At 40.8% G+C, this 14443-nt stretch overlaps 1 protein-coding gene across 4 annotated transcripts in view; it reads left to right on the plus strand.

Annotated features, from left to right (window-relative positions):
- The first annotated feature begins 3491 nt into the window (after nucleotides 1-3491).
- Nucleotides 3492-14443, plus strand: part of SLO2 (slowpoke 2) — a 39355-nt gene continuing 28403 nt past the window's right edge. For 2 of the 4 annotated variants that reach the window (XR_011161867.1, XR_011161869.1), the window contains exons 1-2: nucleotides 3493-3558; nucleotides 8259-8465. Coding sequence is in view for 1 of the 4 variants with exons in the window: in XM_069057265.1 (XP_068913366.1) it covers nucleotides 8260-8465 (206 nt within the window). In the remaining 3 variants the exon portion in view is untranslated. Of the gene's footprint in view, nucleotides 3559-8258; nucleotides 8466-14443 lie in introns of all 4 variants that reach the window. The other 2 variants (XR_011161866.1, XM_069057265.1) reach the window with 2 other exon arrangements.

Consider the following 14443-nt stretch of genomic DNA (forward strand, 5'->3'; position numbering starts at 1 on the left):
ATTATTATCGCACCCACGCCGTGCGATAATAATAATGGAGTGTCCCACGTGTTGCTGACACAATTTTATCTGCAAATACTCAAAATATTTTAAAGTCGACACATTTTTATTTGAATAAAAAGTCAATTCAAAATCAAAGTAAGAATAGAAAGTGAGTTATTTAGACGAAGATCTGTCTTCAGATGTAGAAGTAGCAGCGTCAATCGTTACTTTAGTTCTTGTCACCGAAAAAATATCAATTAGTTTGTTTAATTTTCTTTTTAGGCACCCTTTAATGAAGACGGTAATTTTACGTACAAGCGGACGAAAAAAGTAACTCTTTTTCGGACGCACTTTTTCGGACACTGACTGTGGCGCCATTTGTTGGTGTGTTTAGTAAATTAGCAACGAAACCGACAAAACCGATAATAATTGTCCTGTCACCATAAATTATGTAAATAAGTACATAATTGTATTGCAATTAGTAAATTTCTAGTTTTGTTGGCAAGCTGATAACAAATACTATAAAAAAATCATTAATATGTATTAATAAATGTATCTATTTGAAAAGGTAGATAAAAAATAAATTTGTAATTTTTCCAATGATGTCTGTTGCTTTGTAGTCCGTGCGGTCGCCTAAAAAATTTAATATTCACCTCTGCCAAAAAGTGCCTTTTGTCCTCGTCTGTTTTCAAGCCTCGTCTGCGCCTCGGCCAGAAAACTCAGACTCGGACGAAAAAGATGCACTTTTTGGTCTTGGTACACAAATAAGTATTATTTACTCGTCTCATAGCGTATTAGAAAGTCCTTATTTAGGAGGAACTTTTGCAATTTGTAATTGGAAAATGAAACATTTTTTTAAATAAAAATTGACAAAAACATATGCATTTCTGCATATTTCAGTCTCGTAATTGTTTTACTATGCTATGTTTTACTATAACATATCGTATAACATCCCGAGACCAAATGTTATTATGTTCTGGCCCCCCATACTCGTGGCACAGCATTTAGGCCGGATTAATTTATCCTTGCCGATGTAATTATCAAGTATGGGCTCACCACGAGATAAATTCAGCAACGAGAAGAGCTGAATAATGATTACTTAAGAACATTTTTGAATTTTGTTTTAAATTCGTATTATTATTATTATTAATCACAATATGTGAATATTGAATTGAATTGAATTGAATTCTCTGATTTGTCACTTGTTTGTCTATGCTTGGTTTGATAAATTTGTAATACCTAGTTGGTTACACAAACTGCACCAACGGTCTCGTTGTGCAAACTTCACACGCGCGCTGTAATAGTGTTAATATCCCACTTGTTGCCTAAATAAATATTAAACCACTTACAAATACTCTCTTTTACAGTTCTGTAATTGCTCCCAGCTTCAACTCTTTCGATTCAACGACACAATTATCACACAGTATTTTTTTTTTACATAATCAATCCATAACGTTCACTTCCGTGCGGTAATCATCCGTTTTAATTAAACATTAATCTCCTCACGTCACCTTCCGCCGTATGAAATCCCGATTACGCAACCGTTTCTGTGAATCCCGAATTAATAATTAGTTTCGTATTTATTGTTGCCGGCGGATGTAATTATTATTAGTAAGGGTGCCTCGATCCGACCCTTCTGCCGGCTGATTTGACACGGGTTGTGGAACGAATTGGATTTAAACAATTCAACCGCGAGCCCGGATTATAATCCGGAACCGCCAAGCAAAAATCCACACGTGCCGAAATCACATCCCGCTAATTTACAACTTAATCCCGAATTAATCGAAAGTGCGAAAGACGTTCCGTTTACTCCGGAGCGGGATTCTCTGGAAGGGCCGTCGCAACCGTCAGCGAAATTTGTTGTTTTCGTTTATGAGTCGGAACAAACGAGGCGAATAAATCCGGGACGCAAAAATCCACTTTCCCAAATCATTTCCAGACTTGTTTGTACAACTAATCCAACCCTATTTGTCGGTTGTTAGCAAACCCACTCGACGCAACTTTGCGTTTTTCGCGATCGCAGCTTCGCCGGAGTCGAAAGACGCCGGAGCGCGGAAGCTTGCCTCGCTCCGGGACCGACACCCCTGCTTGATGTATTCAGATAAATTCGCGCTCGCCTAAAATATTCCCTTCGCAAACTCGCGAATTTTTCTATTTTAACGGTTTACTTAACATACATATTTATGGCAGGTTCGAGTTCCCAAATCTGATGATTTTTTCTCCTTGAAGATGAATCGATCGAAGGGTGGAGCGCACTTGTGCAAGCTCCTCAAGACCAAATCGAATTCCACTGCAATACAGAGTTGCAACCTGTCACCAGTATGTTGGTAATTCGCGCTTCATGAATACTAAACGCGACCCTATTTGCATAAAAATTAAACAAATCGACTGCGCAAATGCGATTTTTTTTTTAAATTAAAACTTGCACCAGGAATGTTTCCATTTCAATTCCCGACTGGAGTTTTACAAAACTTTCTGGAGCATTAACTGAGTGTGTTTAATTTTTAATTTACCTACGTCTCTAATTTAAAACAGTGCAATTTAAATGATAAATTATGCGGTAATTAATGAATAAATGATTGCGGCCTCTTTGCAATGAAGCGCATTAGGTGTAATGGATTCCGGATTATTAATGAGACACAATTAATTACCTCGCCAGTGCTGACCTTAAAGTAGCGTGTGTATTAAATTTTTCAAGCCATTTTCTATTAAAGTTTCCGTTCAATTCCAACAAGGAAGGTGGCAGGGGATTTTGATAACCGAAAGGCATTTTTCGGACGGACCAAACTTTAGCTGGCCCTATCGATAGATTCGAATGTAAAGTGGTATTACGGAGTGTCAACATAGGGATTTACGGTCTGGTCGAGGATTAGGATTGAAGGTGAGGAAAATCCCGACGGTCCCATTTATTTAAACAAGAACTCGTTGCTCACTTCTACGGATCAGCAAATATCTCCAACGACAAGACCCACTGAGAAACTGGATTTTAGATCGTCTTGAATCTTTTAACAACAGCAGACGCAAATTGAATTTTTTTTTTGAGCTGTGAGACTTGATCTCGTTTTGTCTCAATTAACGGCGCTTTGAATTTTAATGAAATCCCTTCGGAGCGCTGACTCGCCTTTCCGGTTTCCGCAGGATTTGGGTCCCGTAAAAGGTAACAGGATTTTTCGTATTACGTGGACGCTTATCATTTCTGTTTTTGGTTTCTCAAACCCTAATATCGTTTACGAAGTTCGCCGAGTTAATCGACTTAACGAACGCCATTCGTCCTAATCTAATTTCTTCGCGAATCTCCTCCGGTCCAACTCGTATGAATCCTTTTCAATAATGCAAACATTGCGAATAATTCACGGAGAAATTACGGCAAAGTCTCGTGCCCGTTTCAGGCCGCAATTACTTAAGAGCCCAAGTACTAAATCAGAATTGTTTATGAGGTTATGTGTCAGTTGCCTAATCAATTTTTGCCACGTTCTTAATGCCAACACCTGGAGGGGTCTGCTGCTTTGCATATCGCACCTCCGAGGCGAAGTTAGTCTCGTGCCAAAATCTACCCAAGCGCAGTCCCTCAAACCGGTAACGTACTCATCTTCCTTATTTTCTTTACGCTTGGTGGCGGTCTAGTTTATCAAACACCCGGAAAATTCGTGGAAACCTGTCCCACTTTTCCGACATTGATTGCTTCGCGCTAATTGGAATCGAGAAATTTGCAACACAATCGGTCGCCGATTGAATGTTGTGCACGTGTTAACTGCCGACGTGGTCTTCTCCGAATCCTGTTAACATGTTAATTAAGGAAGCAGAAGTTCTGATTAGAGTTTTCGGTTAATAATTCACAAGGCCCTCGGTGCCTTCAATCGATCGTGACGTCCTTTCACGTTTTCGAGACTGTTCTGCATAGTTTCGTTGCACAACATGCGATCCACGTCCAACTGTTCATTCGGTGCAATCAGGGGGATCCCGGGACTTTATCCTCCAATTTAATCATAAAGTAATGATGATCTGTTGAACAAACGGAACGCACGGACAGACAATTAGGAACTTGACTGCATTCGTAAAGTGCATCACAGCGATGCATGCAAATACATGTGTACTTTGGCATCTGCACTAATAGCATTGCGCCAACGAGTTTGTGGCAGTCAGGCAGTCTAATTAAAGGAGAAGCGAGAGAAAGACCTTTTGGTTGTGGAACTAGTAATAGAAAAGGAAAGGAAATTGAATGACGTCGAACAGTTAACGGTGTAGACTGTAGATGGTATAACATCGGACCGAAATATGTACCTTGGGGGACTGCTCACGCAGCAAAACTATTTGTTTTATTTGCTCTGTCATAAAATTTTAGAACAAAGATAAAGAAAAATTTAAGTATCAGGTTTTGACCAGAAGGTGTTGTGTTTAGAAAGCATCCAGAAAGGTTTCGGTAATTGTTCACTTTAACTACTTCTGGAATTTTCGCGTTTTTTCTGGCTAGACAGCCTCAGGGCGTCCTCCTAGATCGTTTCCCACCATTCAAACCTTGTGCAAATGCATTTTCCTTACCCTTCAGTTATACTAAGGCATTGGCGCGACCTTGAAACACAACAAGATAGAAAAAAAAAGGAATTTGCACAAGGTTTGAATGGTGGGAAACGATCTAGGAAGACGCCCTGAGGGTGTCTAGCCAGAAAAAACGCGAAAATTCCAGAAGTAGTTAAAGTGAACAATTACCAAGGTTTGGAACGAGTGTTGAGAACCTCCCGACCTGTCCCAACTCGATGGAGCTGTTACCACCGCAAAAACGTGAAATAAATGACTCGTAGTGGAGCCCCATCCGTGCCATGAATATCAAATGATCCCGGTTGCTTCGCCGTCAAGCTCCGGAGTAGTATTTAATAATGATGCCATCACCGAGCCGGTGAATTTTGCAAGGATCGGAATTCATTTAGATGGGAGTTCGCGTCAAGATGGATGGCTTTTTGTCGATTGGAAGAAAAATTGTTCGGGGGGTTAAGTCGTCGCCCTCTCACCTTCACAAATTGGAGTCTGTTGAGGGATAATCAGGTAGACGGTTCGAAGGGGAGAAATCCTTATTTGGGTGGCATTATCGGATGGATATTATGCGCACGTGAAAGTGTCGTTGTCGCTCGGGAATAGCCCCGAAAGAATAAGATGACCGGGACAAGTGAATTCGATGGGAGACTAACAAGCTCTCCGGGAGCAAATTTGCATGGATAAAAGAGGCAATAGGAGATGGATAGATCCGTCCCACCACCGCAAAGATGAAATAGCATCCGGTCGTAATCAGAAATGTTGTGACAGTTGTAGTCGAGTGTAATAACGGTGGGATTAGATTTGGTGTGGTGAATTTCGATGCAACTGTCACAGTGAAATACACACAGACTTGTTTAGAAAAAATAACGAGCTTAACCAAATTGTCGGCTTAATTTCAAGCTCGAGTCGCTTTGGCTCTTGTTCTTTGTTAAGTTGGGGCGCCGCGGTAATTCGTCAGACAGGGGATGGATAGTGAGGAAAGTGGGTGTGGAATTAGTTCCGTGAATCGGAAAGCTTTTTGGAAAAAAGGAAGCGTAATTGGACGGAAAAAAGAAAATCGGAAAATCACAAATTGATAATTAGCAGAGAAGCGAATCTTGTCTCTTGCCAATTGGATTAGCGGCCCACTACCGATATTTTTATTTACCAGCAGCGCCAAAATGAGAAGTAGCTTATTTTGTTGAAATTGTTGGGACAAAATTTTCTTGTTACTTACCAGGAACTAGTTCCTTTCAATTATTATGATAAACGATTGTACCATCGCAGTTGGCGTTGAAAATCACACAAATTTTGGATGTGCCGCCAGCCTCGCAACATGAAACGGACTAATAGACAGATTTCCGACGGTAAAAGCTACCGCCAGTATCGCCACCTATCGGCGATATTAGTCTGACTCATGTTATGAGGCTTGCGGTACATTCAACTACGCCCCCAACGCCTATTGCGGTGGGACAATCGTTTATAATAACCCTGTAAAAGTTGCTAGAGAGTGATCAAAAAGAAAACAAAGCAAAAGTGCTATCTCATCTTTTGTTTTATCGAAACGTTTGTCTTACTTTAACTCGGACACAAAATTATACTTGCTATGCACAGTCGTTTTATTGGTTGTCTATTCACCTTGTTTCAAAAGTAATATTCGAATAAAAATGCTTTCTCCCCAATGGTAAAACCCATTTTACTACTTATTTTGGGATAATTGTTGCTTACCATTACAGTAAACGTCTGTATACTTTGCCGAAATCGAAAAGTTGTCTTTTAGGTTAACAACAGCACACCATGACGTTTCTTTGACACTTCAGCGTAAAATCTGCTTACCAGTGGCGTCGCGTTCGGCAATAAAGCTGATAATTTATCCATTCTTACGAATATAAAATGTTGCTCTTGTTTATTTTATAAATTGTCTCCATTGTATCATATTAGATAATAATAAAATGCACAATTATAATTATATTAGACAGTTACAAGTTATATTTTGATAGAACAATTTTAACTGACATTCATATTAAGCATAACAGACCAGACATTATTATTTTAAATAAACAACAAAAGCAAGCATATCTTTTAGATATAGCTGTTCCAAATTCACATAATATAACACAGACATATAACACAAAAATTAATAAATATTTAGAGCTGTCCGTTGCTATGAGAAATCTTTGGTGTTTAGAAAAAATTTCGATTTTACCACTTGTAATTTCAGCAACGGGAATAGTACCGCAATCTCTTTTTAAAAATTTAAAAATTCTGGATTTAGATAACACATTGGTAGTTGAAATTCAAAAAGGTATATTATTATACTCATGTCACATCGTGAGGAAGTTCCTTAACATTGACACAGAACATAATACACAACAAAGTCAAAATGCGGAGGCAAGACGCCGGTAATTATGTTGATAAGCACTGCACTATTACTTGATAGTAATATCCGTAATAGTGTATGTACTCCGGCAAAATTGCCGTGCCGCCGGGTGGAGGTGGGATAGTTTATGCCAACGTCTAAAGTTCATGAGGTATGATTTATTGGGTTTGGGACCACAAATTGTCCACGCCCATGCATTGAACGCTTATTTCTATTTGCATAGAATTCCGCTAAGACATGCCCGATAATTGCAACGCCTGCTCTGATTTGTTTTCTTTTTGATCACATTGTATTGAAACAATAAATAAAACATTTTTTTCTACGACTGTTAAAAAAGTTCTATTACGTATTATGTATATTTCACCATACTTGGTGAAAAAAGTACTACTTTACATACTTGTTGAATAAATTACTATTGTTTAAGTTTGTCAGCAAACTAAAAGTGTTTTGGAAAGTAGTAAGTAAATGTAGGATTTTTATGAAATTTAAGCAAATAAAGTTGTGTTTTTTGAAATGAAAATGATGTTTTTCGATTCCTTACCCAACTTCTTTACTTTTACGTACCTAGTTGTTTTTAGGCAACAGAGCTCATTTTATTTTAAAAAGATATTCAATACTTATATTTTCGAGTATGTAAATTTAAGTTGATTTAAATAGGAAATAATTTATCTGGTGTTATTTTATACATATCTATCTGTCAATTTAAATTCATCATTTGACAGCCAATTCGTCGACCAATCGCAGTTTTAATACCACCACAACACATAAAATAATCTAATGGAAATATCATGTGAGCTTTTAACGTTTAACTTCCTACACACCGATTCAAAATACGGACAGTAGTTTTTATCTCTTCGTGGCTGTGCAACAAATTCAGAGGAATCGATAAATCTGTAGTTTAATTTGAACGTCCAAAGTTGGTGTCATTTAGGGTGAAACCACGTGGGACGGTATTTTCGGAGTGTGACGATAGATTAGGTAAAATTTCGCGCCAAATGAAAAAGAACGAGGTCAGTTGACAATCGAAAGCTCCATCCGAGCTTCTGCTTCCCACACGTCGGCAGCCCCACGGCCCATAAGCTCCTGACGCTCCGGTTCGCGTCCGGACGCTCGGATTGTGAGTTCCACTGAATTGCCCAATTTTATGGAGCATAATTTCCAAGCTTTCGTGTAACAATCTCACGTGCCAAGCATCAATAAGTGTCCGTAAGCTCGAAAACCCCAAAATCACGAACCGCATGCAAATCGCGCCCTCCGTGTACACTTCTTTCCACGCCACTCCTGGTGCAAGCCTGGTCCGCACACCACCTGCATGCTTCTTGGGCTTTTGAGCTTGTGCCGCGACTGGGTGTGTGCCCCTCTGGGCTAATACAGGTCGTGTACGCAGAATGTCTATGTACTTCTTCCGGCTGCACAACCTCCGCAGGGCCGAGGAGGACAAAAAGAAGAAGGAGCATCAGCGTCGCAGGGGCGGCAGGCTGGTGGGCTGTCACCGTTACACGAACGCCCTGACACTGGCGCCGAGCAGACTCTTCGAAAGGCCGCCGCTTACCCCATCGGACAGTCTAGACGAGGTGGCTTTGCAGATTCCCAGGTGCTCTCCATATGTAAATATGTTAATTCATTGTTTATTGTGGTTGGTGTGTCGCGCGCGCGGCGGACCGTCTACGAGCGCCATCTCGTCGACGGTAGCGGTAGCCACAACTTCGCTTATCGATCGGGACGAGAAACCGCGCCAAATTTCAAATTTTTAAATAAACTCCAAGTTTTCAACGTGACTTTACACTCGAACGAGCAGCGCAATCAATTTCTGCGAAGATATTGATATCGGGCGATTGCGTGGCCCGTTCGTTCATGTAAACAGTGTTTCGCAACACGTTGCGTAAGTTTTAAAAGATTACTTGCCATAACGTATTTCTTTATAAAACTGAAAATTGTGTTTTCTTTTGAGCAAAACATTTCAAGTAAACAAAATACATATTTTTATCGTACCACGATCGCTTCCGGCATTTGTGATGGAAAAAATAATCACTGGGTCAAATCGATTGTGTTTATTATTGGTAAACCTTGGCCCAATTTCGATTGTTTTCACCGAGGTTTGATAAAATTTTCATCATTCCGATGCAAGTTTGATTAATTATTAAAAATTAATGGGTAGGTCATGTTACCGCCAGTATTGTGGTTTTCCAACTGATAAGGGTAATTTTGCTATCTCGTATCGTGATCATTAACAGAAATGAAACAACACAATATTGTTCAGGAAAAATGAAACAACGCAATATTGTTCAGGAAAAAAATCAACGTATTATAAACTTGTAGCGACCTGAACGAAGAACAAATAGTTAAAATTGATTATTTATGAAAACAGAAGGCTGAAAATACCTAATAGTCAGATGGTCCTAGATCTAGAAGGCTTCTCTGGGAAGCTTTAATTGAATTTCGAACAAATTATTATCGATATCCTGCTGGAAGTTTTCTAATATTCTAAACATTTCTTTTGTATTTCGATTGTCCACACGATTTCAATTGGATTTAAGTCTGGAATACCAAGCAACCAATTCGTTACAGGATTTAACTGCAGGAACGTGATCTGCCTGAGACTGAGAAGTAGTGCAATTTTGTCCCATCCAACGATTTATATTTTCATTTCTGCCATTTTATGCCAGTTTTTCACGAGAATGTCCAATCGTCTGATTTCTGCTCTATTTTAATGCTGGATTATCTATATTTTAACAATTTTCATTCGACGCATTTCTTCTTATTGTTATGTAAAATAGTTATTACCTAAATAGTTTCCAAAAGAATCTAAAATCAACTGTTGGAGTCAATAAAAGCGGCCTGGTGTCAGACTAATGAAAATCATAAAGTGTAGACAATCATGTCTTTATTTTTCTCTTATTTCACCCCTTTATTGACGCACCTGAAGGCAAATCGCGTATTAAAAGGTCAAAAGGTCCACCGACCTTTTCCCTGTTCAAATCACTCACTTTAATCCACGAAAATGACAATTAAAATAACTCCAGTTCGGGAGTGCCAACACACAAACATCTTCCCACGTCGCATTGTCATTAGATTGTCTTGTTACCAATACTACAGCCAAGTTTTAATGGATCTTTCGCGTCTAACTTTACCATTAGCTTATCGCTGTGCATTTTAACGAGAAACTTGTTTCGCATTTGAACAAATAGAGAGCGACAAGTTCTTGTCCGGATCTAACTTTGCTACTCCATTTGAAAACATCGACAGGTGATTTTTTATCTGGCCGAACGAGTGTGACAACGCCGATTGATTGATCGACGAAAATCTGGATTGTGTCATTGTAGGCAACCAACTATACGACCGTGTTAATGGACTTGCGTCCGTGACACTGATCGCATTCATCGAAAGTAATCATTTTAATTAGCAAATGGAAACGTATTAAGTGAATTGGACGCCAAACATGAAAGCCAGAAACTGAAAGTTGCCCCGTTTTGTCATGAAACTGCGTCGCGTTACACACAACTGCACTCGCACGCTCTGGGATTCCCCGATCGCTTCTTGCGTTCAAAATAAAAGGAGCTCGAGGGGTTATTTGCATGCAAAGGGGGGTCAAAGGTGGCGCGAGTTCGTAATGGCGACACGTTCGACGTTTATTATCGAAAATTGTGCGCTTTTCGATTTTTAAATGCTTCGTGCACCGCTCGCTGTTTGTATTGCTGTTAAATGTCACTATCGTTTAAAAAGCGTACCTATCGATCCCACATTTATGATTTATTCACCGTGTTTTTTATAGATGGATATACGCGTTAAAGAGATTTTCAGACCTTTTATAAATATGTAATAAGCGGGGCGGGAAAGCTGAATATTCGAGACGCGATGCAAAATACACGAAAACGTAATGCAGCTAACGGAGGCACTCGAAACGAAATTTTCTTTTTAAGCCGGCATTGCACCAGACTTTTCCCGTTAATGCTGCGACCGTCGAAATCTCTTTTGTTATCATATTACAAAAAAAGAAAAATCTCTTTTATTCGCCGACTTAAGCCGGTATTCGCGCGGGGCGGAGCAAACGAGGCGCCCCATCGCGCGATTGGGTCGTGCTGATCACGTGGCGCACCCGATTGGCTCGCGCTTGCCACGTGACTCGCGAATCGAATATTCCAGACAAATGCGTTGGCTTTTATCTTCTGGTTGGCATTTCACGAATTCCGTGGAAGTTTTTTGCGTGGTTCAGACCAGAAAATGGATTTGTTAAGAGCACATGCTGAAAGTCTGACGAGTGAAGTTTACTCAAGTGTTGCGCTTTGAGTTCTTGTTTAGTAATTTCGCCGGTCAGGAAAACTCGTCGGAGTCGTTTGAGGCGAGGACTCGTGCAGATTCGTTTGTGAAATTAGTTTCTGCCATTGAGAGATTTTAAATCGGATTAAAAAATATCTAATTGGATTAAATTTTTTGCGAGGCTCGCATAAAACTCGGCAGCCGTAAAATCGACTGTCGGTGCTGCCGTATAAATTCGTGTATTTTTTAGTGTTATTGACTTCCAGAACTAACTTTACGCTGACTCCTTTCGCCCAAAATATCGCCGAGGATCTCGCTCGGACGTGTGTTTCGTCCTTGCAAGGACGCATTCAAATTGTGGATGAAGAGGGGCGATATTTTCCCTCATAAAATATTCACAAACACAAATATTACCCAGTATAAATAAAAATAAAACGTAATAAAAAGACGGTAAGCTCCAGGTGAATTTTTCTTTCTGGTGCCGATTATTATGCGCCGCCCACTCCACGTTTTTTTTTAAAAAGGCTCTATTTTTCGTGGGTTCTCCCTCGAGCCTCGCGAAACCACCCCCACCGTTTACCTCCTTAAATAATTAAAGGGGATCATTTTTATCGAGTACCGATCTTGACGACCTAGACCCTAAATCGGACTAAACTAGGCGGGTGATGAATTTTTGAACGTCCGAAACCAGGTTACGGGGGTGGGCCGAGCTGGGGGCGGCGAACCGCGTGCACCTACAAGAATTCGGACGGGACGGAATTAATAGAGTCGTAAGGAGATCGCGAGGAAAGACAGACTGCGTGTCTGTGTGGTAGTAGCGGGGGTGGCGGCATGTGAACCGCCACCGTTGGCGGCGATACTACGGCAGTGGCGTGGAGCGCCCTGTGCGAGTATGAAGCGCTCGAAGTGCGCGTAGTGTCAAGACCATGGCCGCCTCCAGCAGGTACAGCTCCTACAATTGCCTCACCAGTTGGGATAGCTACGACAGGATACCCAGGTAATGGGGTAGGGCGCCGCCCTCGGGGGCCAAGTTTCGGGCCCAAGTCGGGATTTTCAAATTTTGAAAATTTGCCCGTTTGACGAGGGTGGAAATGCCCCCGGGTGCGCCGCCTTAATTTGGGTTTGTCATTAACAAACAAAGCTCTGTTTGTTGGCGATTTTTTCGATCAGGACGCGATATCCAAATCAAAAGGACATTCCGTTTTTCATTTGTTCGGCCTTCCAGGCAGCTCCACAGTTATTCTTGTTTTCCGATGAGCTTTGCATCATTAGCCCCGCGCTAATGTCTTCGGGGTCATCCCTAAAGGTCACCCCCATACCACACAAACTGATAACATCGACACGTTTTTTCAATTATAAACATTTACCAGGACTCGCGGTTTTTGAATTTCGAAATCTGGCGGTTGATTTTTTCGTAAGTGACGTCACAAATTACGTTTGACATTTACTGATGTGAGGTTATGTCATTCTGACGTCATCATCGGTCCAAATCTCCCACTAACAGTATATCGTCGTCCTGCATTGTTATTGATTGTGATGTCGCAATTTAGAAGAGCACTAATAGATTAAATGGCCATTCTAAACACGACACATTATAATGAAGCGCTCTGCGCCGCCATTTCGGCTTAGCCGAACAATTTATTGGTCGATTCGAGTTATAGTTATTGGTCGATTGTTAACGCGATAACTTTTAAGTGTCCATCAACGTGGACATCGCATCGGTCCAAATATTACAAATTCGTTTCTTTTCCGAATTTAATTTAAACCGACCAATCATTGTTTCGGGGAACGACCCAATAAATGGGATAATTATCTCGAATTACAGCTTTACGACCTACGATAAATTATCCACATCTCGAAACCGAATTAGTGGAACAGTTGACGTGTGCTTATGGATGTCGATTTATTGATATCTAAAAGGAAATGTCGCGCTTGTTTATTACAAAAATAATGTCTTTACGGCTTTTAGCTTTTAAGCTTCTTAAGCTTGACTGTGGCGCAAACGTCAATTTTATGGCAGCTTTTTAGAAAGCAAAAGTTCCAGTTTTTTCTTCCAGCTTTATTCGCCATTCATTGTGTACCTTTCATTTACGGCAAGAAACAGATCAACGCGTCACTTCTATTGACTCTCACGGAAGAGTTCCTGGTTTATTGGGCGCTTCGGAAGCTGTCAAAAGAGAATTTTTTCGAAATTGCCGCGCTCTTTCGGAGCTTTGACGACCTTAAAAGCTTAGCAATAACGTAAATATTGTTTCGATTATTACTTTGTGAATGATTGATTGCCGTTCACAAAGCTCTTGTGGCTTTCGTACTTAGGGACAATGAGCTTTCGTTTAGTCGTTTTCCGCCTGTTGTGATCGTTTTTCGAGAGGACTAATTTAAAACAATTGCTTCGATCAATACCAATAAAAATAATAGAGAGGAGCGATTTAAAAATGCATCAAAAGTGGGGTTTTTCTAAAAGAATTGGTATATATAGTCGGGGCTGGGTAGTGGGAGCGGCACATTACGAATTAATAAAGCGGCGACTCGTGCAGTGGACACGTCAGCGTGCGGTTACCGCTTTTTGTGGCAGGTGCCGAATCGCCGACCTAATTAGAATTTGGTGCGATTTTGAGTGCACAATCACAACAGAAATCCCAAGACGGGTTCGTTATTAGTTTCGACGTATCTGCATTACGACCCCGTTCCGAATGTTGCCGAGTTATCGCTCTTCGCCGCCAAACAGGGCTAATCAAGCGTGATAACTTTCAGTCAACTCTTTAACCTTTCGCCCCGCGAGGGCGGCTGTGGGTCGCGCCCAGAATTGCCATCCCTTGGGAGGTTTTTTATGGTTTTTCGACACGGAACGCCTCAATTTTAGCGAACGCGGTGTTGTAGTTCCTGGCCGGCGTCAACTCCGCACGAGGAGTACGTGGGTCGGAGTTGCCCGAACATGATGTAAGTCTTTCAGGAGTTAATGTGGCTTTGCATTGCAGGTTCGACCCGATTGAAGTTCGCACAATGAAAGCCGCCGTGTCTCCATTAAATTTAATTTATGGTTGCGGTGTTGTCTTTTATTTGGCGGAGGAAATAAACTTTGCGGTGCATACATCGCCGGGATTTATTGCTGGGGCGATCGCCACAACAAAGACTAATATTTTCCTGCAAAAAATTGTTGTTCGGGGTTCGGCGATTCGCGAACTGTCTTCTTTGTCGTCTTCTTTGTCGCCCAACTGCGAGCTTCCTCATTAATAAAATAAAGATGGGACTCTGCCGGATTGTTTTAATAAAACTCCGACCAAGTTTCAGTTGCTCTTAGTTCGGTGCAATCAG

This window comes from Tenebrio molitor, chromosome 1 (assembly GCF_963966145.1).
Source record: "Tenebrio molitor chromosome 1, icTenMoli1.1, whole genome shotgun sequence".
Lineage (NCBI taxonomy): Eukaryota > Metazoa > Arthropoda > Insecta > Coleoptera > Tenebrionidae > Tenebrio > Tenebrio molitor.